This window comes from Lithobates pipiens, unplaced genomic scaffold, assembly GCF_037356315.1.
Source record: "Lithobates pipiens isolate NorthernLeopardFrog02 unplaced genomic scaffold, aLitPip1_a1.2 Scaffold_19, whole genome shotgun sequence".
NCBI lineage: Eukaryota > Metazoa > Chordata > Amphibia > Anura > Ranidae > Lithobates > Lithobates pipiens.
In genome coordinates this window covers 170,173,919-170,200,818 of record NW_027507764.1, presented here as the reverse complement: position 1 = coordinate 170,200,818, position 26,900 = coordinate 170,173,919, and the positions used below count along the sequence as shown (strand labels likewise).

The window sequence follows — 26,900 nt, the reverse complement described above, 5'->3', positions numbered from 1 at the left end:
ACACACACACACATACACACACACATATATAGACACACACACACACTTTATTAAATTTTAGGTTGGATTTTTATATAGGGCCTTGACTTTTTCACGAAGCCCTGCTTTCACCATCCAACAGTTCAGAGGTAGAGGTTCTACTGACACTTCTCCAATACTTCTGCAGTATTGATCATTTAGACAGGGCTTAAGGATTCACTTTACTGAGAACCCGTAGTCTTAGAGAAAACAAGATGTTATACAGAGGACAGAGATAGAAGATAATCACAGCCACGGTTTCTTTAATTACAAAGGTTTTAAAGGTAGGGCTGATATATATTGTATTCTAACAGTGTCAAATAACCAAGAGCTATAGTACAGGAATAAAAACAACTGCTGGGCTCTGTTCGCTGGCACTTTTATAGACTCTTCGGAGCAGGATAACAAAGCGAGAAGTCAAGCGATTAACAAGGAAACCTGTGTGAGGTTTTAGGCCAGGGGTGTCCAAACTACGGCCCTCCAGTTGTTCAGGAACTACAATCCCCATCATGCCTAGTCATGTCTTTGAATGTCAGAGTTTTACAATGCCTCATGGGATGTGTAGTTCTGCAACAGCTGGAGGGCCGTAGTTTGGACACCCCTGTTTTAGGCGATTGATAATAAATAAATAAAAATAAAATGTATCCTTATGCTGCTAGCCTTAGTAAATAGATAAGAAGGTATAGCTACTGGTTTTAAATTTATTTTTTAAAAACATTTCTTCAGTTACTTCCTGGTTTCTGGCCTAGGCTAAAATTAGACGATTGAATATACATTTTTCATTTTATATATATTTATAACTATTGCCACACCACATTTGTATTGTGCTGCATCCACACAGCCTGACACCTTCAGACCTTGTTCACATGGAGGACTTGATTTGCACACCCATGCAAAGGGGCAGTCTTCTCCTGCGCTGGATGCACTTTTTTCTGTGCAGGCAGCCTGTTTAAATCAATGACAGGTGGGTGGCTGGATGGATCTACATGTGCATCTGTGCAGGTCTGATGCATTGATTAGGATGCAGACAGGGTTGCGCGCTGATTCACGAATTGGACCTGCATGGATGTAGACACTAGGATGTACGTGGAGATTAGGGTGACCTTTTTCTCGATTGCCCGGGAAAGGCCCACATTTTGCAAGTCTGTCCAACATCCTGGGCACCTGCATTCCATGACACTTGTCCCGGAATGAAATGGACACAGCCACCCTGCACAGTGCATTCTGCACCCTGATTGGGCAAAGCTTTGCCCAACCAGGGTGCAGTAAAAGCTGGTTATTAAGGAGCGGACAGGGAAGCTGGCCGTGGTGTCCTTAACCAATTAATCATCAGCCGTCAACAGGATAATAATAAATAAAAATAAAAAAAAGAAGGGGAAGAGAGAAGGAGGCATGCCCCCCGTCCCCCCAGTCCATACCAAGATTATATGGCATGGGGTTCCCCTAAAAATCAATTTCAGACCCTTAACTGAACATGCAGCCTGGCAGGTCATGAGGGGGGGGGGGGGGGGTGTGAGCGACGAGCCCCCGGATCCTAGCTCCCCCCACCCATTTACCCAAAAAAGCAAAAAGTAATAAAAACAGTTTTTGACAATCTTGACAATTCCCTTCGGCGGCGTGATTGACAATGGATTTACATCTGGGGACACTTTTTTTTTAAATAAAGGACAAAAACTGCGTGTTACTACTTTGACACTTTTTTGGTGAATGGGTAGGGGTACCATTTACCCCATACTCATTCACACAGTGGGGGCCCCTTGTAAAGGGGGCTTCCAGATTTGGATAAACCCCCATCCCCAAAGCCCAGGGTTGTAGGGAAGAGACCCTTGTCCCCATCAACAGCCTCATTCATTTTGATACCTGCAGATGAACCAGAACTCTAATTATTCTGATTACAGTTAATGAACACCAACATTTGGGATCAATTGAATTATGCAGGCAAGGTGAACACATAGATCAAGAAGCAGAGAATTACCAATCACATGAAAGTACCCAATCCATCCAAATCTAATATGCCAAGTCACAGGTCAATTTGTTCTTTAAGTATTAGATGGTAGATTAAAACCCCAAAAAGTCATATTAATTCTGTTGAACTGTGAAATCCACTTACTACTAATGCCCAAGGAACTTTGGGAATTCTGGTGTAAGCTCTGGTGATGTAGATGATTAAAAGGAACACAGTAAGGACCCAGTAAAACACCGCTACGAACATCACCCAGCCAAAGGCAGGAAAGAGGAAGTACTCAGAACCAGCGATCAGTGCCCAGACCAGCAAACCAAACACCTGAAAAAAAAAAAAGTACTTATTAGAATGGAATAGGGCACAATTTTAGTACAGAAAATTATACAACTTCACTGTGATAAGCAAATTGACTACAAGAACATTAAGGCTGCATTCACACCTAAGCATTTCAAAAGTTGTGCGTTTTTACCGAGATTTTGTACAGGTCACCAATGTAAAAAGCAGAAAAACGCCTGTAATCTGCCCCAAAGAAGCTTGTGTTCTTTTTTAAGCTTAAAAGGCATTTTTCGGGCGTTTTGCTACAGGAGACAAAAAACACTCAGATGTGAACAGGTGCCATTGAAATGAACACTCAGGTGTGAATGCAGCCTTAACCTGATTAGTAAGTAGTAATAGCTTTGGTAGCCTCCAATGTCCTTGCACTTGTAGCGTTTGTAAAAAGGCAAAACTAAGTTTTGGATAGAGCAGGGAAAGATTAAATCCTTTGACAGTTTTTTTTTTTTTTTGCTTTGTTTTTTTAGTCCTGCTGGGGAGATTGGCTCCCAAAACCAAAGTAGTGATTTTAGGTCATTATGTCACAGAATCAAGAGGGGAGGAGAAATTTAATGGGGACAAATGTTCTAGTGACAACTGTCCAAGATGGAAATTACCCTTATGTAACGGATATTTGCCGCACTTGCTGTGGTGTCCTAAAGAAATAATATATTATATTCCACTTTTCTTTTTGGTATAATCGGTTTTTAAAATGAGGTTTAAAGTAGGTAAGGTTATAATAAAAAGGCAAATCCAACCAAAATGTGTACATTGTCTTGTTACTTACAGTATTACAAGATGCATTCATTTTTGGCTACTTTAAGGCTTAATGTACATGGGATGTTTTTACAACCTCTCCTGAATGATTTAACTTGACAGGATAGTAACCCATTTTGCAATGTTTACATGCCAGGTTCAGCTGCATTTGCGTTTAGAAGAGTTTGAAAAAAACACTTTTCCCCCCTTTTTCATTTTTGGGTATTTACCACTTAAGCCCTGGACCAATTTGCAGCCAAAGGACCAGGCCCCTTTATGCGATTCGGCACTGCGTAGCTTTAACTGACAATTGTGCGGTTTGGCTCCCAAACAAAATTGCTTTCTTTTGGTGGCATTTGATCACCTCTGCGGTTTTTATTGTTTGCACTATAAACAAAAAGAGCGACAATTTAAAAAAAAAAAAAATGCAATATTTTTTACTTTTTTGCTATAATAAATATCCCCAAAAAATATATTTTTCCTCAGTTTAGGCAGATACGTTTTCTACATATTTTTGGTTAAAAAAATAAATAAAAAATAAAAATAAATTACAATTGGCAATTATTGATCTGAGCCTGTCACTGATCGTCTGTTCCCCGTTATAGGGAAAGAGGTGATCAAATACCACCAAAAGAAAGCAATTTTGTATGGGAGCCAAGCCGCGCAATTGTCGGTTAGGCTGCTTTCACACTGGGGCGGTATTCAGGCGTTACAGCGCTAAAAATAGCGCCTGTGTAACGCCTGAAGAAAACCGGCCCCTTTAACTCCAGTGTGAAAGCCGGAGGGCTTTCACACTGGAGCGATGCGCTGGCAGGACGGTGAAAAAAGTCCTGCTAGCCGCATCTTTGCAGCGGTGAAGGAGCGGTGTATTCACGGCTCCTATACCGCTCCTACCCATTGAAATCAATGGGACACTGCGGCAATACCGCCGGCAAAGCGCCGCTGCAGCGGCGCTTTGCGGGCGGGTTTAACCCCTTTTCGGCCGCTAGCGGGGGTTAAAACCACCCCGCTAGCGCCCGCACACCGCCGCTAAAACGACGGTAAAGCGCCGCTAAAAATAGCGGCGCTTTACCGCCGACGCTGCTCCCGCCCCAGTGTGAAAGCAGCCTTAAAGAGGAAGTAAACCCTGATGAGTTTACTTCCTCTTTTTTTCCCTGCAAAGGTAAAGCTTAATGGACTACTATGCATCGCATAGTAGCCCATTACGTGTCACTTACCTGACACAGGAGCCAGCGAAGTCGCCACTGTCCCCTGTAGTCCGCCGCATCCATCTTGCTGGGTAGCGAGCGCGCCGCTGGTGGCACGCTCGCGACCCATGGCTGGGCACTTAAAGAGCAATGTACCTGTACGTGCTTGTGCCCAGCCGTGCCATTCTACCGATGTAAATGTGCAGGAGGCAGTCCTTAAGCGGTTAAAAAAGAAAACTTTTTTTTTTTCTAAACGAGGCATGTAAATGTGGCAAAATGGATGTTTTAAACATGGGTTAAATCGTTCAGGAGAGGTTGTAAAAACATTCCGTGTACATTAAGCCTAATGCGTCCATTTCTAGGTGAACAGCCTGGGAAAAAAAAAAAAAAAAAACATTTTCAGTAAGATAGGTCATACATTGCAGCCCCCAAAATTGTACTATGCTTTACAAAATGTGACATGACATAGCAAAGCTTGACCAAGAACAAAGAAAATTGTTTATTATGGACAATTTCTAGGGATTCATATTTCTATGCCATGTCATAGTATACACCTCTCTGAAGGCCAGAAATAGTCAACTAAAATTTACATTTCAAGCTCTTCTCTATTATTTCATATATTTCTGTATCGTTTGGCATTATCACATTGTACCATGCTGCAGTAGATAATGAAGCATAATGTATTTTAATTATAAACCATTATATTTTGTTAAAATCAGCATAGAACAAATTCAACTTGTCTAGTTGGTTTATATTTGTAACACTAGAGGGTGCACCAAGCTCATTTTAGCAAAAAAAAAAAAAAAAAACACACAACCACACACACAATGATCTGCAGCTATGATATCATTCCCTGCTAAATTGAAATGCAAATTTGCAAAACCACTTTTCTACTGTGGGAATGTGTTCAGAGAAAGCCAAATTCCTGCCCAGGCATCAAAACAGCAAGACTACAGCAATTTAGTTAAACAACTTCTCTTCTCAATGTCACAGATTAAAGAGGTACTTAAATAATCCCATCCAGGGAACGCTGCAGGTCATTCACATACACCAAGGCTGCCTGCTTCAGTAATCAAAAAAGGAGAACACCAGATAATTTACCACCGGTAACCATTTGGGTTTTTGGCCCGTTGTCAGAGAGCCCCATTCCTTATATAAAAGATAGCCTCTGCATATATAAGGCTGCATTTCAGATTTCCCCCTCAAAGCACACATAAAACATCCCCCCCAGCTGCCCCTAACTAATGGTTCCCATAAAACAATTAAAATCTGTGGTCACAATAGCTTGATCCAAGGTTTTTCTGATTTTCTTCCATCTCAGGAGGTAGGGTCCCTCACTGGGTGTCCATGTCATCACTTGTGGGACTTGGACACTTCCTACTGCCTATCCAGCAGTGGGGCTCTCTCATGATCCAGAGTCAAGACTGCAGTAGTAATGTTGGTGCGAGAGCACCGGCACATCTGCACTGCTGGATTATCATACCTGGAAACCTACTGGATCTTTGCTTACATTTTTGTCACCCTTAACAGGCTCAGTTCTCCAGTTTACTATTGATTGACAGGAGTGACTGCAGTGCAGGGACGTGCAGGCAAGGAAGGCAGAGCAGCTCCTGGCATGAACATAAAAAAAAAAAAAAAAAAACAACAGTGATCAACTTTGAGGGTCGTAGCTCAGCAACCTGGGGGGGGGGGGTCACAGAGACCCCACATTTGGGGGGGTAGGTAGCTTGAAGTTGGGGCTCCTATCATCTATGGTTTGCAGAGATACAGGGCTCCTTGTGCAGCCTGTCCGAAGCTACATACAGGGCAGCCAGTTTAAATACAAGCTGGCACACTCTGTTTGCAGCGGAGGATGAGCTGACAGTGCCTCTCCTCACGTCTCGCCAGAGGCACGGAGCTCAATGGACAGCTTAGAGTCTTGCACCAATGGTAAAGTACCATTGGCCCAAGCTAAAATGTGTCTAAAAAGACAAGTGCTCCTTTCCAACCCAGCCCTTTTAACTACCGTATATACTCGAGTATAAGCCGAGTTTTTCAGTCCACTTTTTGGGCTGAAAAAAGCCGCCTCGGCTTATACTCGAGTCACTGAAAATTTGCCCGAGCTGGAGGAGAAAAAGGGGCGGGGCCATGTCCCTGGCTGACGCTCGTGAATGGCCTGTCAGTTTGCCGGTCAGCACAATCCCCTCCTCTTTCAATTCCCTTCGTTATAGTTTTTTTTTTTTCCTCGGTGTGCTCTATGGCTGCAGCGGGGAGGGGACTCTTTCCTCTGTTTCGGGCGCGGAGGAATACAGCCTCTGCACCCGCTCCGCAGACCGCACATCGTTACTGCAGTGGGGGGACTCTTTTTATTTCGGGCGCGGCGGAATACGATACATCTCTGCACGCGCTCCGCACACCGCACAGTATTAGCATAGGATACTGTGTGCTGCGGAGTGATATGCCCAATCCTCTCTCTCTCTCTCTCTCTCTCTCTCTCTCTACACACGACTACCATAGAAAGAAGCAGAGAGAGCAGGGGCCGGGCAATCCAGTCTATGGAAGTTAAGGTGAGGTGAATTCACGAGGCATAAATTATGGAATAAAAAAAACCTGCTTTTGTGTCATACTGTAGATTAGAATCCTGTAATTTTTTTGTAATTGGTTTTTTAAAATCTTTAAAAAAAATGTTAAAATCTTAAGCAATTTTGTACGGTACTTAAAGGCTGGGTTCACACTGCAGAGGCTACGAGAACCGGATGTGATTCGCACTGCACTGCAGTGCAAATCACATGCGGTCTCTGTGCGATACGAGTTCAGCCATACAGATAGTATGGCTGAATTGGCATCGCACGTGGCCCAAACTCGCACAGGACCCTTTTTTTGGTCCGCAGCAGAATCGGATCGCATGGGTGTTCACACCATGCGATCCGATTCCTGTCCGAGTTTGCAGATCGCACTGCGATATGCGAACTGATCTGGGGGTGTCATTAACATTTCATTGACACTCCCAGCAGTTCGCATAGGGCAGTGTGAAGTGCCGCTGGGAGGTATGCGATGCGGGAACCCGCCGCGGATTTGCGGCATTCCCGCATCGCTGCAGTGTGAACCCAGCCTTTTTAAACATAATTTTAATAATTGCACTTTAGGCTGGGTTCACACTGCAGCGGGAACGCCGTGAATCCGCAGTGTTTTCCCGCATCGCATACCTCCCAGCGGCACTTCACACTGCCCTATGCGAACTGCTGGGAGTGTCAGTGAAATGTTAATGACACCTCCAGATCAGTTCGCATATCGCAGTGCGATCTGCAAACTCGGACAGGAATCGGATCGCATGGTGTGAACACCCATGCGATCCAATTCTGCTGCGGACCAAAAAAGGGTCCTGTGTGGGTTTGGGCCGAATGGGATGCGAATTCCGCCATACTATCTGTATGGCTGAACTCGCATCGCACAGAGACCGCATGTGATTTGCACTGCAGTGCGGTGCGAATCACATCCGGTTCTCGTAGCCGCAGCAGTGTGAACCCAGCCTAAATGAATTCTAGCAACAAAACACAAAAGAATACCCATTTTTTTTTTTTTTGTTACGGTAAATATAAAAGATGTTGCACCGAGTAAATAGATACGATACCAAACATAACGTACCATGCTTTAAAACGATGCCCACCTGTGGAATGGCAGCACACTACGGTAAATTTATATTATCCATAGACGGCGCTTTAAAAGCCTTTAGCCTGGGTTCACACTGCAGCGATGCGGGAACGCCGGGGTCTGGGGAGGGGCAATGGGTGGGGCCAGGGTGGAGCTGAAGGGGGCCCCGTCAGGTAGGCTGTACGGGGCCCCATGATTCTATCAGCGGCCCTGTCCGTGGACATCATCATCATCATCATCACAGCGGGACATCAGCATCATGAGGTGAGTGAAAAATCACAATGGCTACTGTATATTTAATGGGCAGGCTGTATACCGGTATGTGTCTAATGTGTTATCCAGAGCATTATTACAATGGCTACTGTATATTTATTGGGCAGGCTGTATACCGGTATGTGTCTAATGTGTTATCCAGAGCATTATTACAATGGCTTCTGTATATTTATTGAGCAGGCTGTATACCGGTATGTGTCTAATGTGTTATCCAGAGCATTATTACAATGGCTACTGTATATTTATTGGGCAGGCTGTATACCGGTATGTGTCTAATGTGTTATCCAGAGCATTATTACAATGGCTACTGTATATTTATTGGGCAGGCTGTATACCGGTATGTGTCTAATGTGTTATCCAGAGCATTATTACAATGGCTTCTGTATATTTATTGGGCAGGCTGTATACCGGTATGTGTCTAATGTGTTATCCAGAGCATTATTACAATGGCTACTGTATATTTATTGGGCAGGCTGTATACCGGTATGTGTCTAATGTGTTATCCAGAGCATTATTACAATGGCTACTGTATATTTATTGGGCAGGCTGTATACCGGTATGTGTCTAATGTGTTATCCAGAGCATTATTACAATGGCTACTGTATATTTATTGGGCAGGCTGTATACCGGTATGTGTCTAATGTGTTATCCAGAGCATTATTACAATGGCTACTGTATATTTATTGGGCAGGCTGTATACCGGTATGTGTCTAATGTGTTATCCAGAGCATTATTACAATGGCTACTGTATATTTATTGGGCAGGCTGTATACCGGTATGTGTCTAATGTGTTATCCAGAGCATTATTACAATGGCTACTGTATATTTATTGGGCAGGCTGTATACCGGTATGTGTCTAATGTGTTATCCAGAGCATTATTACAATGGCTACTGTATATTTATTGGGCAGGCTGTATACCGGTATGTGTCTAATGTGTTATCCAGAGCATTATTACAATGGCTACTGTATATTTATTGGGCAGGCTGTATACCGGTATGTGTCTAATGTGTTATCCAGAGCATTATTACAATGGCTACTGTATATTTATTGGGCAGGCTGTATACCGGTATTTGTCTAATGTGTTATCCAGAGCATTATTACAATGGCTACTGTATATTTATTGGGCAGGCTGTATACCGGTATGTGTCTAATGTGTTATCCAGAGCATTATTACAATGGCTACTGTATATTTATTGGGCAGGCTGTATACCGGTATGTGTCTAATGTGTTATCCAGAGCATTATTACAATGGCTACTGTATATTTAATGGACACAGGCAGGCTGTACGGTATATTTAATGGACACAGGCAGGCTGTACGGTATATTTAATGGACACAGGCAGGCTGGACAGTATATTTAATGGACACAGGCAGGCTGTACGGTATATTTAATGGACACAGGCAGGCTGGACGGTATATTTAATGGACACAGGCAGGCTGTACTGTATATTTAATGGGCACAGGCAGGACACTGGTAGAATGTACGGTATATTATGAGCCCTAACACAGGCTGCTCTATGCAAACAGTCATGTCATCACTTTCTGTAATATCAGCCTGCATTAGGCCTCAAAAGGTACCCGAACAAGTCTTTTTTTTTTTTTATCCTGTTAGAAATGGATCCCAATACTTCTACCGGTAATCCTGGACCAAAAGAAAAACGCAGGTCATTCGAAGCTGGTTTCAAACTTAAGGTTGTGTCAAGAGCAGAAGAAAGCAATAACAGTATTGCAAGTAGGGAATTTTGTGTTGATGAAAAACAAGTGAGGGAATGGCGGAAAAAGAAAGCTGACTTGGAAAAGATTCCAAAGGCAAAAAAAGCTCAACGTGGTTTAACAACTTCATATGGGGCTCTAGAGACTGAATTGCATAAATGGGTTATGGAGTGTCGTCAAAATGGTTACTGCGTAACACGCATGGGAATTCGCTTACGTGCCCTTCAGATGGCTAAAGATGACAAATTAAAAGCGCCAGGCATTGAAAAATTTGTTGCGTCAGCAGGATGGTGTACCCGCTTCATGAATAGGTTTGGCCTATGTTTGCGGCAAAGAACAAAGATTTCACAGAAGTTGCCAAAAGACCTTGATGAAAAAGTGATGTCATTCCATTCATTCATCATAAAACAAAGAAGGATCCATAACTATGACCTGGGAGATATTGGAAATATGGATGAAACACCTATGACCTTTGATCTTCCAAGCAACAGAACTGTGGCAACTTTGGGAGACAAAACTATTTTTCTCAGAACCACAGGAAATGAAAAAAATCATTTCACAGTTGTTCTGTCATGTTTGGCTAATGGAACAAAGCTGCGGCCTGTCATTATTTTTAAAAGAAAGACCTTGCCTAAAAAGGTCAAATTCCCACCACGAATTACAGTGCGCGCACATGTTAAAGGCTGGATGGATGAAGACGGAACAAAAAAATGGCTGGAAGAAATTTGGAAAGAACGACCAGGAGCAGCCTTAAAGAAAAAAACATCATTGCTAGTTTGGGATATGTTCAGAGCCCACACATCTGATGGCATAAAAGAAATGGCAAAATCTTCTCAAGTTACTTTGGCCGTTATTCCAGGTGGGCTTACATCTGTATTGCAACCGCTAGATGTGTGTTTAAATAAACCTTTTAAAGACCGTGTGAGAAAGATGTGGCATGAATGGATGTCATCTGGTCAAGCCCGACTGACAAAAGGTGGAAATCTGATGAAGCCCGACATAGAATTGATAGCAAAGTGGGTTCGTGATGCATGGGAAGAGATTCCGGAGGACATGGTGCAACGCGCCTTCAAGAAATGTGGCATTAGTAATGCTATGGATGGCAGTGAAGACAGCGCTTTGTATGAGAACGACAGCAGTGATGGTGATGACTGCGAACTCAGTGATGATGACAATGTCTACGCTGATAATCTCACACCAGCTAATGCTGAAGCTCTGTTTGGACATACAGATGATGAGGAATCCAGTTTTGAAGGATTTTAACTCTTGTGTTTTAGCTTGGTTGCTGAATGAGCTAAGGTTTTTGTACTTTTAAAGTTATTGTTGATACCATATTGTTTTATTGACCCTCTTTTACACTTACAGAGATAGTTTACTGTTTTTCTTTGAAATAAATATTCAAAAACATTATTGGTATCTATTTTTATTTTTGAAATTTACCGGTAGCTGCTGCATTTCCCACCCTAGGCTTATACTCGAGTCAATAACTTTTTCCAGTTTTTTGTGGTAAAAGTAGGTGCCTCGGCTTATATTCGGGTCGGCCTATACTCGAGTATATACGGTACAAGGAAAACAAAACATGGGTTTATGGGTATAAGATTTACCCATACATGTTTTGCTCACACAGTAAAGGAGGGAGAATGAAACTCTGCTGCTGACAAGGTACAAGCTAAATCATATATTATGCTATATGTTATAAGATAAATAATAAATTTACTGTGAAATTACTGGTTTGAAGTTATAACTTCAAACTTCAGTAATTTGTCAATTAAGCCACTTGCTTGAGTACAGTTTTTGAAAATATAGTAAAATGACCTTAAAAATATATATTTGTATATTACTTAACCACTTCAGCCCCGGACCAATTGTCAGCCTAAGGACCAGAGGTCTTTTTACAATTTTGCACTGCACTGCTTTAACTGGTAATTGCACGGTCATGCAATGTTGTACCCAAACGAAATTTGCGTCCTTTTCTTCCCACAAATAGAGCTTTCTTTTGATGGTATTTGATTGCCTCTGCGATTTTTATTTTTTGCGATATAAATGGAAAAGACTGAAAATTTTGAGAAATTTTTTTTTTTTATATTTTCTAATTTTTGTTATAAGAAAAATCGAATAAACTCAATTTTAGTCATACATTTAGGGCAAAATTTATTCAGCCACGTCTTTAGTAAAAAAAATGTCAATAAGCGTATATTTATCTAATTTCTTGAGGTGCTAAAATGGCAGGGCAGTACAAATCCCCCCCCTCAAATGACCCCATTTGGAAAGTAGACACCCCAAGGAAATTGCCGAGGGGCATGTTGAGCCCATTGAATATTTTTTTTTGTCCTAAGTGATTGAATAATGACACAAAAAAAACTTTTTGGGAGTCTAGCTGCGTACGGCACCCCGAAAACCAATCACTGCCTTCAGGATTTCTAAGGGTGCAAATTTTTGATTTCACTCCTCACTACCTATCACAGTTTCAAAGGCCATAAAATGCCAAAATAGCACAATCCCCCCCCCCCCCCCCCCAAATGACCCCATTTTGGAAAGTAGACACCCCAAGCCATTTACTGAGAGGCATGTTGAGTCCATGAAATATTTTATATTTTGCCACAAGTTGCAGGAATATTACAATAATTTTTTTTTTTTTTGCACAAAGTTGTCAGTAAATGATATATTGCTCACACATGCTATGGGCATAATTTAAATTACACCCCAAAATAAATTCTGCTGCTTCTCCCGAGTACGGGGATACCACATGTGGGGCACTTTTTGGGAGCCTAGCCACGTACGGGACCCCGAAAACCAAGCACTGCCTTCCGGATTCAAATATAAAACGCTACCAAAAAAAACTGTTAGCGATCGCCGGGATCAGGCCTGACTCTGCAAACGCTGCAGTTATGTGTTTAGTGTTTTGTAATGCCGCATACACACGTTCACACAATCGGGTGGAAAAGTCCGGCAAACTTAAGTCCGCCGGACAATCCCCCGGTGTGTAGCCTCTGGCGTACTTTTTGGACCCGAAAGTACGGTGGACTTAGAAAAGTAGTTTTGCACTCCAATCTTCCCGCCGGACTTGCATTTCGGCGGACAATCTGGCCGTGCGTATGCCAGTCCGCCATACTTTTGAAATGAGCGGACTTTTCCCGGAAAAGTCCGCTCATGTTGAGTGGGTCTCCAGGTAGGCGGGGCCCGCGAAGGAAACGTCGCTGACCCCGCCACCTGGTATGGACTTAAAGGGGAACCCCAACGCCGAAAAAAAACGGCGTGGGGGTCCCCCCAGGGTCCATATCAGACCCTTGTCCGAGCACGCTACCCGGCCGGCCAGGAAAGGGGGTGGATGAGCGAGCGCCCCCCCCCCCCTCCTGAGCCGTACCAGGCCATGTACCCTCAACATGGGGGGTGCCTTGGGGAAGGGGGGGCCTTCACTGTCACTTATGCGGCGTACACACGTAGCCGACTATCCGGCGGACACGTAGCCGCCTATCCGAGCATCCTCTGGGACTGTGACACCATAATGGGCAGGGACATCATCCGGCGATGTCCCTATATAAGTCGCCGCGCGCCCGGTCCCCCTCATTGTGAGCAGAGGGAGCGACGAGTCAACATCTGAAGAGAAGAACAGAAGGCGGCGACGACAGCGGCGACAGAAGACCGGGCCACCGTCTGTAAAAGAGCTATAAGAAGGCGCGGTGGCCCGGCAGAAGAACCGAAGAGGTGGACCTCCTGACCACCGAAGTCAGAAGAAGAGGCCGGCGGCGAGGAAGAAAGCCGGGCTCCTCCGCTAGCAAAAGAGTTAGCAGAAGAAAGCGGAGGAGTCCGGCGAGAAGACCCCCGAAGACGGAAGACCCCCGGAGCTGTGCAATAAACTATTTTATTTATTTTTGTTGTGTTTTTTTTTGTACTTTTTTTCACAGGTGAATGGGTAGGGGTACATTGTACCCCATACGCATTCACATAGGGTGGGGGGCCGGTATCCGGGGGCCCCTTATTAAAGGGGGCTCCTGGATTCCGATAAGCCCCCCGCCTGCAACCAACGGCCAGGGTTGTCGGGAAGAGGCCCTTGTTCTCATCAACATGGGGACAAGGTGCTTTGGGGTGGGGGGCCGCTCGGCCCCCCCTTCCCCAAGGCACCCCCCATGTTGAGGGCACGCGGCCTGGTATGGCTCAGGAGGGGGGGCGCTCGCTCGTCAACCCCCTTTCCTGGCCGGCCGGGTAGCGTGCTCGGACAAGGGTCTGATGTGGACCCTGGGGGGACCCCCACGCCGATTTTTTTTCGGCGTTGGGGTTCCCCTTTAAGTCCATACCAGGTGTCTCCAGGGGCGTGTCTCCAGGGGCCCCGCCTACCTGGAGACACGCTCGAAATGAGCGGACTTTCCTCCGCGTGTGTGGGCGAGTACGTTCATTTCAAAAGTACGGCGGATAGTACACCGTATTAGTCCATTGAAAAAGTGCCGTGTGTGGGCAAGTAGCCCGTTCGGAAAGTCCGATGGACAGTCCGGCGGACTTAGTCGGCTACGTTTGTACGCGGCACAAGTGACAGTGATCGATCGATACTGCACTTGGGTGGGCTGGGCGGAGGGGCAAAATGCAGGTGCTAGCAGGGATCTGGGCTGATCCCGCTAACAATGCGTTTTTTTGGAACCCTAAACTGCTGGGGACGCTAGTATAGATCTGATCAGATCAGATATTGATCTGTTCAGATTCTATACCACTACGGGAGGTTTATGCTTTGCGCGTGGGTGTTAGCGGTACTAGCACTAACCTAGCGCTGCCTGGGGCGACGCAGACCCTGACCCTAAAACCTAATTGATATCACCTGCCGGGTGATCAGGGGGTTAAACCTTTATTGGGTAATAAATGGTGGGTGCCCTGATGCTATAAAAAGCAAAAACTAACTAACCAGAGTCACCCGTAACACTTATACGGTGATCACTGGTGAAAGGGTTAACTAGGGGCAATCAGGGGGTTCAAATTTTTATTAGGTAGTATATGGGGGTCCCTGGCACTATATAAAAACCTGACGGGGAGCCTAAATAACTAACTGGCTAACCAGCGTCACTTATACGGTGATCGCTGGTAAAAGGGTTAACTAGGGGCAATCAGGGGGTTAAAACCATTATTGGGTAGTATATCGGGGGAACTAGCACTATAAAAACCTGGCGGTGAACCTAAAAAAATAACTAGCTACTTAGCGGCACCAGTGACACTAATGCAGCGATCAGAAAAACTATTGCTTAGTGACACTAGCAAAAGGGGGTGAAAGGGTTAACTCTAGGGGCAATCAGGGGGTTAAACATTTATAGAGGGGGGGGTAGGGGGCTACCCTGGACCCAACACTAACTGCCCTGACACTTTTTACTGTCACAACTGACACTGAATGCAGCGATCAGTAAATAAATGATCACTGCAATCAGTGACACTGTGACTGGGAGGGGGAGGGGGGATTTGTGTGCCTACATGTTAGTGTAGTGTTTGGTGCACTTACTTTCAGTGTTCTCCTCGTAGTCGGGTCAATAAGACCGCCCCAAGGAGAATGACATCACTTCCTCCCTGCCTGTGTTTACTATACACAGCGGGAGGAAGCTGCTCATTCGCCAGGAGCGATCGAGAGGGGATGGCCAGAAACCAACGGCCATCCCCTCATCCTGGATCTCTTCTGAAGCGAAACTGACCGCCGCATCCAGCGGGAGGGGTTCCGATCGGACCCCCCACCCGCTGGAAGGCAAGCACGTACATGTACGTGCTTGTGCCTGTACATGCCATTCTGATGATGTACATTGCCATGCGGCGGTCCTTAAGTGGTTAATTACCATAACTCTTTGCCACCCAGGCCAATTCTGACACTTCTCTCCTATGTGTAAAAATCATAATATTTTTTGCAAATATTATAGATATTGTTTTAGCAGACACCGTAGGGAATAAAATGGTGGTCATTGAAACTTTTTATGTCACACGGTATTTGCGCAGCAATTTTTCAAATGCATTTTTTTTTTTTTGGAAAGATACGGTTTCATGAATAATACAAACACACACAAAAAAGGTAGCCCGATTTTTTTTGTATACTATGAAAGATTTTACGCCGAGTAAATAGATACCAAGCATGTCATGCTTTAAAATTGTGCACACTTGTGGAATGGCAGCAAACTTCAGTACTTAAAGTGGAAGGCCCCTTTCACACTGACGTCCCGTTCAGGCCCGCCTGTCAGTTTTTCAGGCGGACCTGAACGGGTGCTCCATAGAGCTCTATGGAGCGTCGGATGTCAGCGGTGACATGTCCGCTGACATCCGACCCGCTCCGATACGAAAAAGTGTAACGGAGGAAAAAGCTATTTTTCCATCCGTCTGCGGATCGGATCGGGTGACGACGGGCACTGCGGTCCGTCGTCATCCGATCTCCCATAGGGGAGAGCGGCGCTGTGACAGGTCCGTCCCTGCGCAGTGTGCAGAGACAGACCTGTCATCTCCCTGCTCAGCGGGGATCGGCGGAGTGATCCCCGCTGAGCAAACGGATATCCACGGGGCGGATCAGAACTGATCCGCCCCGTGTGAAAGGACCCTAAGTAAAACCATCAATTTAACAGTTTCAAAAAACAGTTACATTCCCGGCATGCCGGGAATGCTAACTGCACATTGGTTGTGCTGTCAGTCAAACTGTCAAACCATCCAATGGCTGGTGTCATAACTGATCACATGTGCAGCATCATGGCAGTTGAACAGGGTCAAAAATGGCAGCTTCCTTGGCTGAAAAATATAAGAGGGTTTACTTCCACTTTAAAGATCTCCATAGGGTACGCTTTTTTATAGGTTTATAGTTACAGAGGAGAACTAGTGCTAGAATGTCAGGGCCATGAAAACAGAGAAGTGGCCCCATGGGATTGTCACCCCTAACATCCAATTGTTTTATAAATAAATTTCACTCTTAGACCCCTTTCACACCAGGGCGTTTTGCAGGCGCTATAGCATTAGAAACAGCGCCTGCAATCCGCCCTAAAGAAGCTGCACCATTGTGTGTGGTGTGAAAGCCCAAGGGCTTTCACACTACAGCGGTGCGCTGGCAGGACGTCAGAAAAAAGTCCTGCCAGCAGCTTCTTTGGAGCGGTGCTCCCCATTGAAAATCAATGGGGCAGCGCTGTAATACCGCCGGCAAAACGCCGCTATTGCGGCGTATTGCCGGCGGTTTTAACCCTTTCGCGCCCGCTAGCGGGGGGGGTAAAAGCTCCCCGCTAGCGGCCGAAATGCGCCGCAAATCCGCCCGTAAAACGCTGCTAATAATAGCTTTGTTTTACCGCCAACGCAAAGGGCGGTGTGGTGTGAAAGGGGTCTTACTAGAGGGCTATAATTGTTAAGTACATGATTCGCTATGGCTGCTTTGCTGGTTCTGTTTTGTGTTTCATGTGACAAGCTGCCTGCTGTTGCTAGGGTGCTTTACCTCAGCTGCTGAGCACTGGATTGGTGACAAATCCTTTGGTGGGAAACATCTAGCCAATGAGTGTAACCTTTTATTTCTATCCTCTCCTGTCACTGGGCGGAGTCAGCATTTACCTCAGATCTGTCAGCTGGACTCGCCTCTGGATTCTCCTCAGCTTTCCCCCTGGATCTTGTGACCTGCTCTCAGCGCAGAATGGATATTCTACTTCATGAACTGCTTCAAAGGACTAATTCCCCTGGAGAATAGCTTGCCTCAGTCATTTAATTACTATTATTAATTTTTTTATTTAAATTTTTTACTTTTCCCCCCCAAATTTTCACTGGTGAGAGCTGTATATCCACTTACATCTGTGGGCCCTGGGCCTGTATTGTGCCTCTCATTCCTGAAGTGCCAGGGCTGCCCTGTATACTGATGGTAATAGGTTACCTGAGGCCAGCCATGGAACTTTTCCTCCACCTGTAGGCAGACCTGGACCTAAGGCAAGACCACAGGATTATCACATCACCACTGGGACTTTACAGGGACCAGAAGAGGAGGACCGCTGACTGGAAGTGTCAGCATAGAGGCCAACAGGACAGAAGCTAGCATGAAAGAATACACAGGATAAGGAGGCCCTACTCAGACACCCACAGTGCCACTGTTCCTGCCAGTGTGAGCCAGGTAGGCAGCAGGTCTGAAGCTGCTGCCATGGGCTGACAGCGTGATCAACACCTCTCCAACAGGACCCTCATCATCATCGACTAGGGGTGAGTGAAGGCTCTGAGGGCCGGGAATGTACACAGACTTCACTTTGCTCTGTCTGCTCCAGTCTCCTCTGTCAGTGTCTTCCCTGATCAGTGTGCTCGGCCTGTCAGCCTTTAGTCATCTCTTCCTGTTCACTCTCGGCTCTCTAGAGCTTTCATTTATAGTTCACTTATCACACTTCTGACCTATGAAAGGTCTTCATTGTGTTTTTATTTGGTGCAGTTATTGCAGGTACAGTGCTGTGCTACGATGGTTAGTGCTCCTGTCCATTATACAGCATGTCAGGGTTGTTAGGGGACAGTGTGTGGTTACATGTGTGCCTAAACACACTGATCAGTCAGCTTATCATCATTGGCTTTTCTGAGGGTTTTATTTACTTTCTTCACAGGAATTAGGCTGTTTAGGGCTTGCAAGTTTTAAATCTGTGAACGCGTTGCCCGATATTGTATTTTTACATATATTTTTTCCCCACTTTGTTTTATTAGGAAAGTTAAAGAGCAGTACACATACAGTACACAGTGTGTCACAGAACATGACAAGTAGACATGATAGTTTTAAAATTTTCAAAATAAAATTTATGAAGTGAGGATCCCGCCTCCATGTGTTTATTTAGGTTATCACCTCTAGCTGTGATTCCTGAAGAATCCAGTGAGTTTTTCTTCATTTGTCACTCCTAAGGCCCCTTTCACACTTTCTAATTCTTAGAAGGGGTTCCTCGAGACCGGGGAACTATTTCAAGGGTTCCTCTGTGTTGAAAAGGTTGAGAAAGGCTGGTATTGAGTTTGCTAGGATGGAGTTTTAGACTTGTACAAAGAAGACAGTATATTTTCAGAACCACCTTATCAAAAATGAGTATACCGTTTATGTGATTCAGTTGTCCTTGGGCTTTTTGGTGTTTGTATCAGACATTATGCCTATGAGCAGCATTTTAATAGTGGGCTGGGTGCCTCTCATCTCAGGTCTTAAAATTCCCTTATTGGCATGTTGGTTTTGTTAGCAGGTAAAAAAGAGTATCTACTGGTTTTGACACAAATTTATTTCAACTTAAAATGTTAGCTCTATGTGGTATGTGGAATTTGTTTTAGATGAGCATTTTTTAGCTGTCTACAGATGCAACAGAATCTATTGAATGTGGTAATTTCCGGTCTGGCAAATGTTCAGCATTTTGATCAGAATATTGTAATTTTCATGGTATCCCTAAGAATATTGTTCACTTGGGCTCTTCCTTGTGGTTGTGGCGCTTTGGAGCAAGCAGTTCAGCCGCCAGACCCTCTTATTGATGAATGTTAGAATAGCGTTTTTATGTAATTAACTGTCTAAGATATATGGTTCTTCCTGGTCTTCATTTAATATTTAGGTTAAAGTAATACATTTTCAGGGTAGCAAAACATTTAATAGCAGATGCTTTGTTCGCCTTGTTTCCAGTGTTTCAGGACACCGGTTACCCCAGCAGTGAGCAAACGTCTACAATGTCCTTAAAAACTGTTTTTTGCTTGAAGTTATATCCAATATTATATTTCATTCCCTTGCTAAAAAAAAAAAAAAAAAAAAAAAAAAAGGACTGCATTATCTATGCCACTGGTTGCTTCTTTCGAGGACTCCGCAGAACTTTTTTGGCCTTTATATGACATGTATCAAACTGGTTGTTTACACACTCTATCAAAACTGTTAGTTGGAGTTTGAGACATAATAACATTGCATATAATTCTAGCTTTTGGTTAGGAGTTCTGAAAAGGATTTTAGAAACAGTGTTTATATGCTGCTATTGGGTCACAAATTGCATTCAACATGTCATTTAATTTTGCTACTGCTTTGGAATCAATCTGTTCTTCTGCATATAAAAACACATTAAAACTGCTTTACCACTCAGTTAAGTCTGGTTAGTTGAGGTAAGTCGTTAACTGGCCAAACAAAAGTGTTTGCAGAATTAGATTAACAAGACAAGGATAGGCAGTTATTTAATGCCTTAGGCCAGTGATGGCGAACCTTGGCACCCCAGATGTTTTGGAACTACATTTCCCATGATGCTCATGCACTCTGCAGTGTAGTTGAGCATCATGGGAAATGTAGTTCCAAAACATCTGGGGTGCCAAGGTTCGCCATCACTGCCTTAGGCCATTCCCATTTCCCAATAGAGCTGATTCAGCAATTTCAACTATTCGCAAGGCTTTCCTTTCTTTTTCTGTCGCATGTGAATGGTTCTCCTTCATCAGAATCATTTTTTAAAATCGGTCTCTAAAAGATGTTGATGGTGCAGGATATGCAGCTACATAGGGAATGCATCAGGACGTAGATGGGCGCACTGCTCTTTATGTCCATCCTGTTCTTTGCATTTATTACGCAAGTCCCTGCCTTTTATAATAATAATACAAAAATAAAAATAAAAAAATAGTATTTAGAGTTGACATTCATATGTTGTCTAGTGCGTAGGATTTTATTCCCCCCCCCCCCCCTGTTAAAAATCCAGCTCTCTTGCAGGGCAAGTCAGGTATATATTTGGAATAGTTGGCTGATCATATTCCCTATTTAAGTGTGAGCTGTGTTGGATATCATTGTTGTTCACCTGGAAGAGAAGGATTTAAGTGCATTTAAAATATTAGACCCTCTAACTAAAATGGTAACTGTTCTGTCTACAAATAATGGTTTTCTAGGCCGGGGCTTCACTTCATGGTACAGTTACCATAAAATTTAAAGATATTGATATGCTGATTTACTGTATACTCATTATTAGTGACTTTCCATATTGTGATCTGGAGAGTTTCATCAGAGGTCTAGCAGTATTTGGCATAGTGCCCAACTGTCCCTTCTTTGGGACCAAATCCCTCTGTCCCTCATGCAGCTTCAGTGGTCCCTCTTTTTAGTCTATGTACATCGCTATACAAACTGTACTATTTTACTGCCAAAACTGTTATGCTGCACTAAACTTTTTATCCAGCCTCTATATTACTGCATTTGTTATTTTGAAAAAGCATTATAAAAGTAGAGGTAAGATAAAAGCACATGTGGTGTTTAGCCAATCATTTTCTGCATATTAGATCCTTGAGGTCCCTGTAACTGGGAACATGCTACTTACTGTGCAAAAGGGTGTACCTCTTTATAATTTCAGAAATTTGGGAGGTATGTTTTTGGTACATTTTGTCAGTCATTGGTAAGGGAATTTTCAATGCTGGATTGTAAGGAGTGTTTTTTTTTTTAGGCCGCGGTGGTGGGGCCAGGTTGTTAACCTGGCTTTTGGGTAATGTCGCCCACTTTGTGGGTGGACAGTGGTTGGTAAACTGTTATTTGGTTGGTATAAGATTTTGCAGCTTGAGTCTTAGTGACTAAGCATATTGGTCTGTTAATGGTTAACAGCGATTCTGTTTGGTATTAAAGGTTAAAGTTAATTTCATAATTAAAATGGTTTTAAACCCAATAAAGGGGCCACGGCCTAAACCTTTCCACAATCCTTGTTGTGTGTTTTATTTTATATTTTAGGTATGATGGGTGTTATGGTATGATGGTATGATGGGTGTTAATGGGGTGTACAATCCCATTATTGTTCTCACTCCAACGTTAGCGGTGTATGTAACCTGTGTGTATTCTGGCCGGTCTGACAAATATTCTGTTGGATGGAACTTTTGTACTCCAGCAGCTCTTTGGTATCAAGTGGACTCTATTCTGATTTAAAGATTTTCATCTCCAATTTGTTCTGGTGGGACATCTATGATGCTGTTATCGTTACAAATCTGAGGATTTTATATCCTCATGAGTTTGATATTTCCGATTAAATTCATGCTATTCATGGAATTTGAGCCCTCCTGAGGGTCACCTTTGTGAGCGTGCACTTTAGTCCGGGGACTCCGTTACTGGGATTCCATCTGTTGACCACCATTTTTGCTGGTTGAGATCATTGGTTAACATTAGCCAGCGGCAATTTTTGTTCATTCATACATCGTAAATACTCCTGAAGAAGCTGAACAAGCGAAACATATAGAGTGGTATATTATGGAATGATCAGTTGTTTCATGGTTTCACCATTCTAGTGAAATTATGAACTGTATTCATTATGTTGATAATTATTGTTTGTAAATAATAAAAAAAATTTAGTTTAAGCATATCGCTTATGTGACCTTAATTAACTTTACAGTTTAGCACCTTAAAAGTCCGGGGTTTTGTTTTAAAACCCCAGTGTCTGTCCTTGCTTTGTTTACTGTATTCTGACTGTTGCCATTCGTGGCTGTCAGAAACCCCGAATAGGGTTAGCGGCCGATTGGTTGCAGTCACTGTTCAGTTGACAATTTTTGGCCCATAAAGGTTTATTGAGCCAAACGGTTTCAGCAGGACCACACATGTTTAGAAATCAGATTGCTAAAATGTAACCTTAAGGCCCCTTTCACACGGGACGGATCAGTAATGACCGCCCTGTCAGCTCTCTGTTCTCTATGGGGGATCGGATGAGCACGGACCGTCTGTCCGTGTTCATCCGATCCGCTCTGCAGACGGATAGAAAAATAGGATTTTCCTCCGTCTGCAGAATCGGATAATTGCGGAGGCAGACAATAGCGGGTGTCTGCGGATGTTCATCCGCAGACACCCGCTATCCCATAGGGATGCATGCATGTCCGTATTTCATCCGCAAACGGATGGATGAAATACGGAGACACTGTCCACATGTGTGAAAGGGGCCTTATAGTGCTATTCTTGATCTGCTTTGCTGCACTTTGTTTATACTGTGGTAATGAAGCATGTGTGGATGCCATTGTTACACCTTGTGGGAAGCTGGGTGTGTTTTGGTTAGAAGGGAGAAGAGGATTGCTAGTGGAAATGCTGAAAAGCAATGACGACCATACTGTGGTTCTCAACTCCTGTCCTCAGGACCCACTAACAGGCCAGGTCTGCAAGATAACTGAAATGTATCACAGGTGATATAATTTTCCGCTCAGTGAGTGCAATAATCTAGTCTGTATTTTCCCAAGGTAATACTTAAAATCCGGTCTCCTGAGGACAGGAATTGAGAATCACTGCTCTGCAGTATAATACAATACCCTGCAGACCTATCAAACCTCAGCACTGCTAAACCCCATAGTTGACAGCAGTGATGTGCACCACTAATTAACCATTGCCCCCATTTGGCACAATTTAGCAGTTCCCCTTTCCCCTGTCCACCACTCTGCCCTGATCTCAGACTCCTCAGTACACATCCAAATAGAGAAGTAGCCAGCCAAATCATATAGTAAATACAAAATAGCTTGTGTGGGCCAGCTTGGTCCAAACAAACTAAAGTGAGAGAAAACTTGGACTTCGGCTTTAAAATTAGATCTAAAGCCAAAGCGTTAATTTTTCCATTTTAAATAGGTTAAGAAAGGGTTAAAACTGCTGTCAGCTCCCCCCACCCTAATCTGTGTCTCATTAGGAAGATTTCCCATCACTTCCTGCCCTGTAGACTCAACTGAAAGTGAGAGGATATTTTTCCAATGTGAGGGAAATTCCCTCGAAGGGTTTGTTTACACTTGCGATTGTGAAAACCAAGTGGCAAGAGGACGGCCAACAGGCATCAAGGAGGGGGACACAGACATCCTGAATGCTTTTTTTTTTTTTTTTGACAGCTGAACTGGAATACCACACTGCAACTATGCGCCTGCCATCTGCCTCAAAGAGGTAGGAGGAGGAAGAAAAAGTAAGAAGAAGTAAAAGTGTAGCTCAACTGCTTATTTTTACTTCCTACCAACTGCATAAAAAAAAAAAAAAAAAAAGAAGTTTGGCTATACACTTTAAAGTGGATTGCCACCCTAGAAACAAAATATAAAGTTGGCATTTACAAATACTATAGCTGACTTTTAACCACTTCAGCCCTGGAAGGTTTTAATCCACCTCCTGACCAGAGCACTTTTTACAATTTGGCACTGCGTTGCTTTAACTGGTAATTACGTGATCATGCAACGCTGTAGCCAAAACTAAATTTGCATCCTTTTCCTACAAATAGAGATTTCTTTTGGTGCCATTTGATTACCTCTGCGGTTTTTATTTTTTGTGCTATACGCAAAAAAAAAAAAAAAAAAAAAAAAAAAAAGTGAAAATTTAGAAAAAATGATATATATTTTTAGGTTTTGCTATAATAATGATGACCAAAAATGTTTTTAAAAAATAAAATTTCTTCAACAGTTTAGGCCAATATATATTCTTCTACATATTTTTGGTAAATCGCATTAAGCGTATATTGATTGTAGATGCTATAACTTTTGCGCAGACCAAACTATGGGAAAGATTTATGGCATTATTTATTTTTCCTTTACTAGTACTGCTGGTGATCTGCGATTTTTTTTTTTTGTGGTATTGTGATGGACAGATCGGACACTTGACACATTTTTGGGACCACTGACATTTATACAGCAATCAGCGCTATAAAAATGCACTGATTACTGTGTAAATGACACTGGTAGGGAAGGAGTTAACACTCCAGGGCGATCAAGGGGTTAAATGTGTCCCCCAACTGTATGGGGATAGGACCAAGTAGGAGAGAAGAAATTTCACTGTTCCTACTTACTAGGAACAAACATGTCTTCTATCCTCTAACAGCACAGGGATTTGTGTGCACGCACGCAAACACACACACCCCTGTGCTGGCACTCGTGCACACGATCGCACGTGGCCGGCGGCGTATGTGACCACTGGACACTCGCATTGGGTCCCCAGCCGTGCAGCAGGTGCGTGCGCCCTTTGGCGGCTCTTAAAAAGGATCCCCGTATATATACTGAGTTTTTTGCAACGGTGCCATATTATATGTACGCAAGCCAGTTGGGAACCGGTTATAAAAAGGACACTTGCCTTTCCAAGGATCCAGCGTCATCCTCACCTGGGCTTCACCAGTGTTTGGGTCCCGCTGCTGGCATCTTTAGTCTGGTCTTCACAGTTGGCTTCCCACTGTACCGCCCTTTGTGAATAGTGGCCCCGCAGCCTTCGTCGGGAATCTGCGACGTCTCCAAAGAGGTGGGGGTAAACTTATGCTCACATCACCTAGGAGGGAGTAGGCACCTATCAAAGCTAGGTACCTGCTCTCCCCAAAAATTTTAATGTGTCAAAAGTTGAAGGGGGGGGGGGGGGGGTGGGTAGAAAAACTGAACTTCCCCTTTTGTTTGAGGTTCCGCTTTAGCCACTTCAGCCCTAGAAGGATTTACCCCCTTCCTGACCAGAGCACTTTTTGCGATTCGGCACGTTGTCACTTTAACAATTGCGCGACGTTGTACCCAAACAAAATTGACAGCCTTTTTTTCCCACAAATAGAGCTTCCCTTTGGTGGCATTTAATCGCCTCTGTTTTTTTTTTTTACCTTTTGCTATAATAAATAACCTCTCCCCCCCAGGTTTAGGCCAATATGTATTCCTTTACATATTTTTGGAAAATAAATAAATCACAATAAGCGTACATTGTAAAAATTTATAGCATCTACAAAATAGGTGATAGATTTATAGCATTATGGTGGACAGATCGGACACTTGACACTATTTTGGAACATTGTCATTTATACAGCGATCAGTGATATAAAAATGCATTGATTCCTGTGTAACTGACACTGGCAGTGAAGGGGTTAGCCACTAGGGGGCGGTGAAGGGGTCAAGTGTGTCCTAGGGAGTGATTCTAACTGTGGGGGGGGAGGGGCTACACATCACATGACAGTGATCACTGCTCTCGATGACAGAGAGCAGTGATCTCTGTCCTGTCACTAGGCAGAACGGGGGAAATGCTTTGTTTACAACAGCATCTCCCCATTCTACCTCTCTGTGACACAATTGTACGCACCTGGCAGACATCGAGTCCGCGGTCACGGAAACCGCAGCGGGCGCATGCCCGCAGCACCGTGTCTTAAATGGGACATACCTGAACGCCCTTTTGCCCACCAGTGCAATTCTTCTGGTGTAAATCAGCGTGCACTGGTCGGCAAGTGGTTAAACTGGCTTGCTTTCTGCTACAAGAGCAAGTAGCATTATCAGTGTAGACAAATCACTGGGTAATAGGGTTGCCAACGTTCAATGAAGTCAGCATTATATACACACACAAACAATTTGTTTGTCCATGTAAACCTAGAAAGATATATAAAAGTACCAATAATAGCAAACCTTTAGGCCCCTTTCACACGGGGCGGATCAGTAATGACGCTCCGTTGTCCCCGCAGAGCCGGCGGCGGACAGAGCGGTCTCCGCACACTGTGCAGGGACCAACCTGTCAGCTCTCCACTCTCCTCTATGGGGATCGGATGAGCACGGACTGAAATAGGATTTTCCTCCGTCTGCAGAATCGGACAATTGCGGAGGCGGACAATAGCGGGTGTCTGCGGATGTTCATCTGCAGACACCCGCTATCCCATAGGGATGCATGCATGTCCACATTTCATCCGCAAACGGATGGATGAAATACGGACATACTGTCCGCATGTGTGAAAGGGGTCTAATATGGACCAGTCATTAAAGTTATTGTAAACAAACACCCTGCAAAAACAACCCAGTTTAAAATAGAAATGAAAGGCAAAAAACATTTTTAGTATAAAGAAAAAAATAAAGAAAGATGTTCCTAGGACTGGCAGGAACACCAGGGATTTCATGTAAAAGGAAGCAATACAAAGAACAGAATACTTTCTCATACAAGTACATGGTACAGGAGGCACACATCAGGAATATGGAATGTTGGGATAACAAACGTGTTAAATGTCATACTTCATATGAATAGGGCATGTCAGCATTATCAAAATAATAATAAAATAAAATAAAAAAAATAAAGTTAAACTCAAAAGAACCATTTATTGCTATAAAAACGGTTATGTTCCCATATGTGACCTTTGATGCAAGGCAAAAAGATCAAAAAGAGCTTGCTTACAGTCTGCGATTTGCAGCGAGCCGGACCCCGTCAATTG

General features: G+C 43.8%; 1 protein-coding gene across 1 annotated transcript in view; it reads right to left on the bottom strand.

Moving 5' to 3' along the window:
* CMTM8 (CKLF like MARVEL transmembrane domain containing 8) overlaps window positions 1-26,900 on the bottom strand; it is an 89,271-nt gene that overhangs the window by 19,853 nt on the left and 42,518 nt on the right. Inside the window, exon 3 of the mRNA XM_077491463.1 lies at window positions 2,129-2,302. Within this exon, the coding sequence (XP_077347589.1) occupies window positions 2,129-2,302 (174 nt within the window). The remainder of the gene's footprint in view (window positions 1-2,128; window positions 2,303-26,900) is intronic.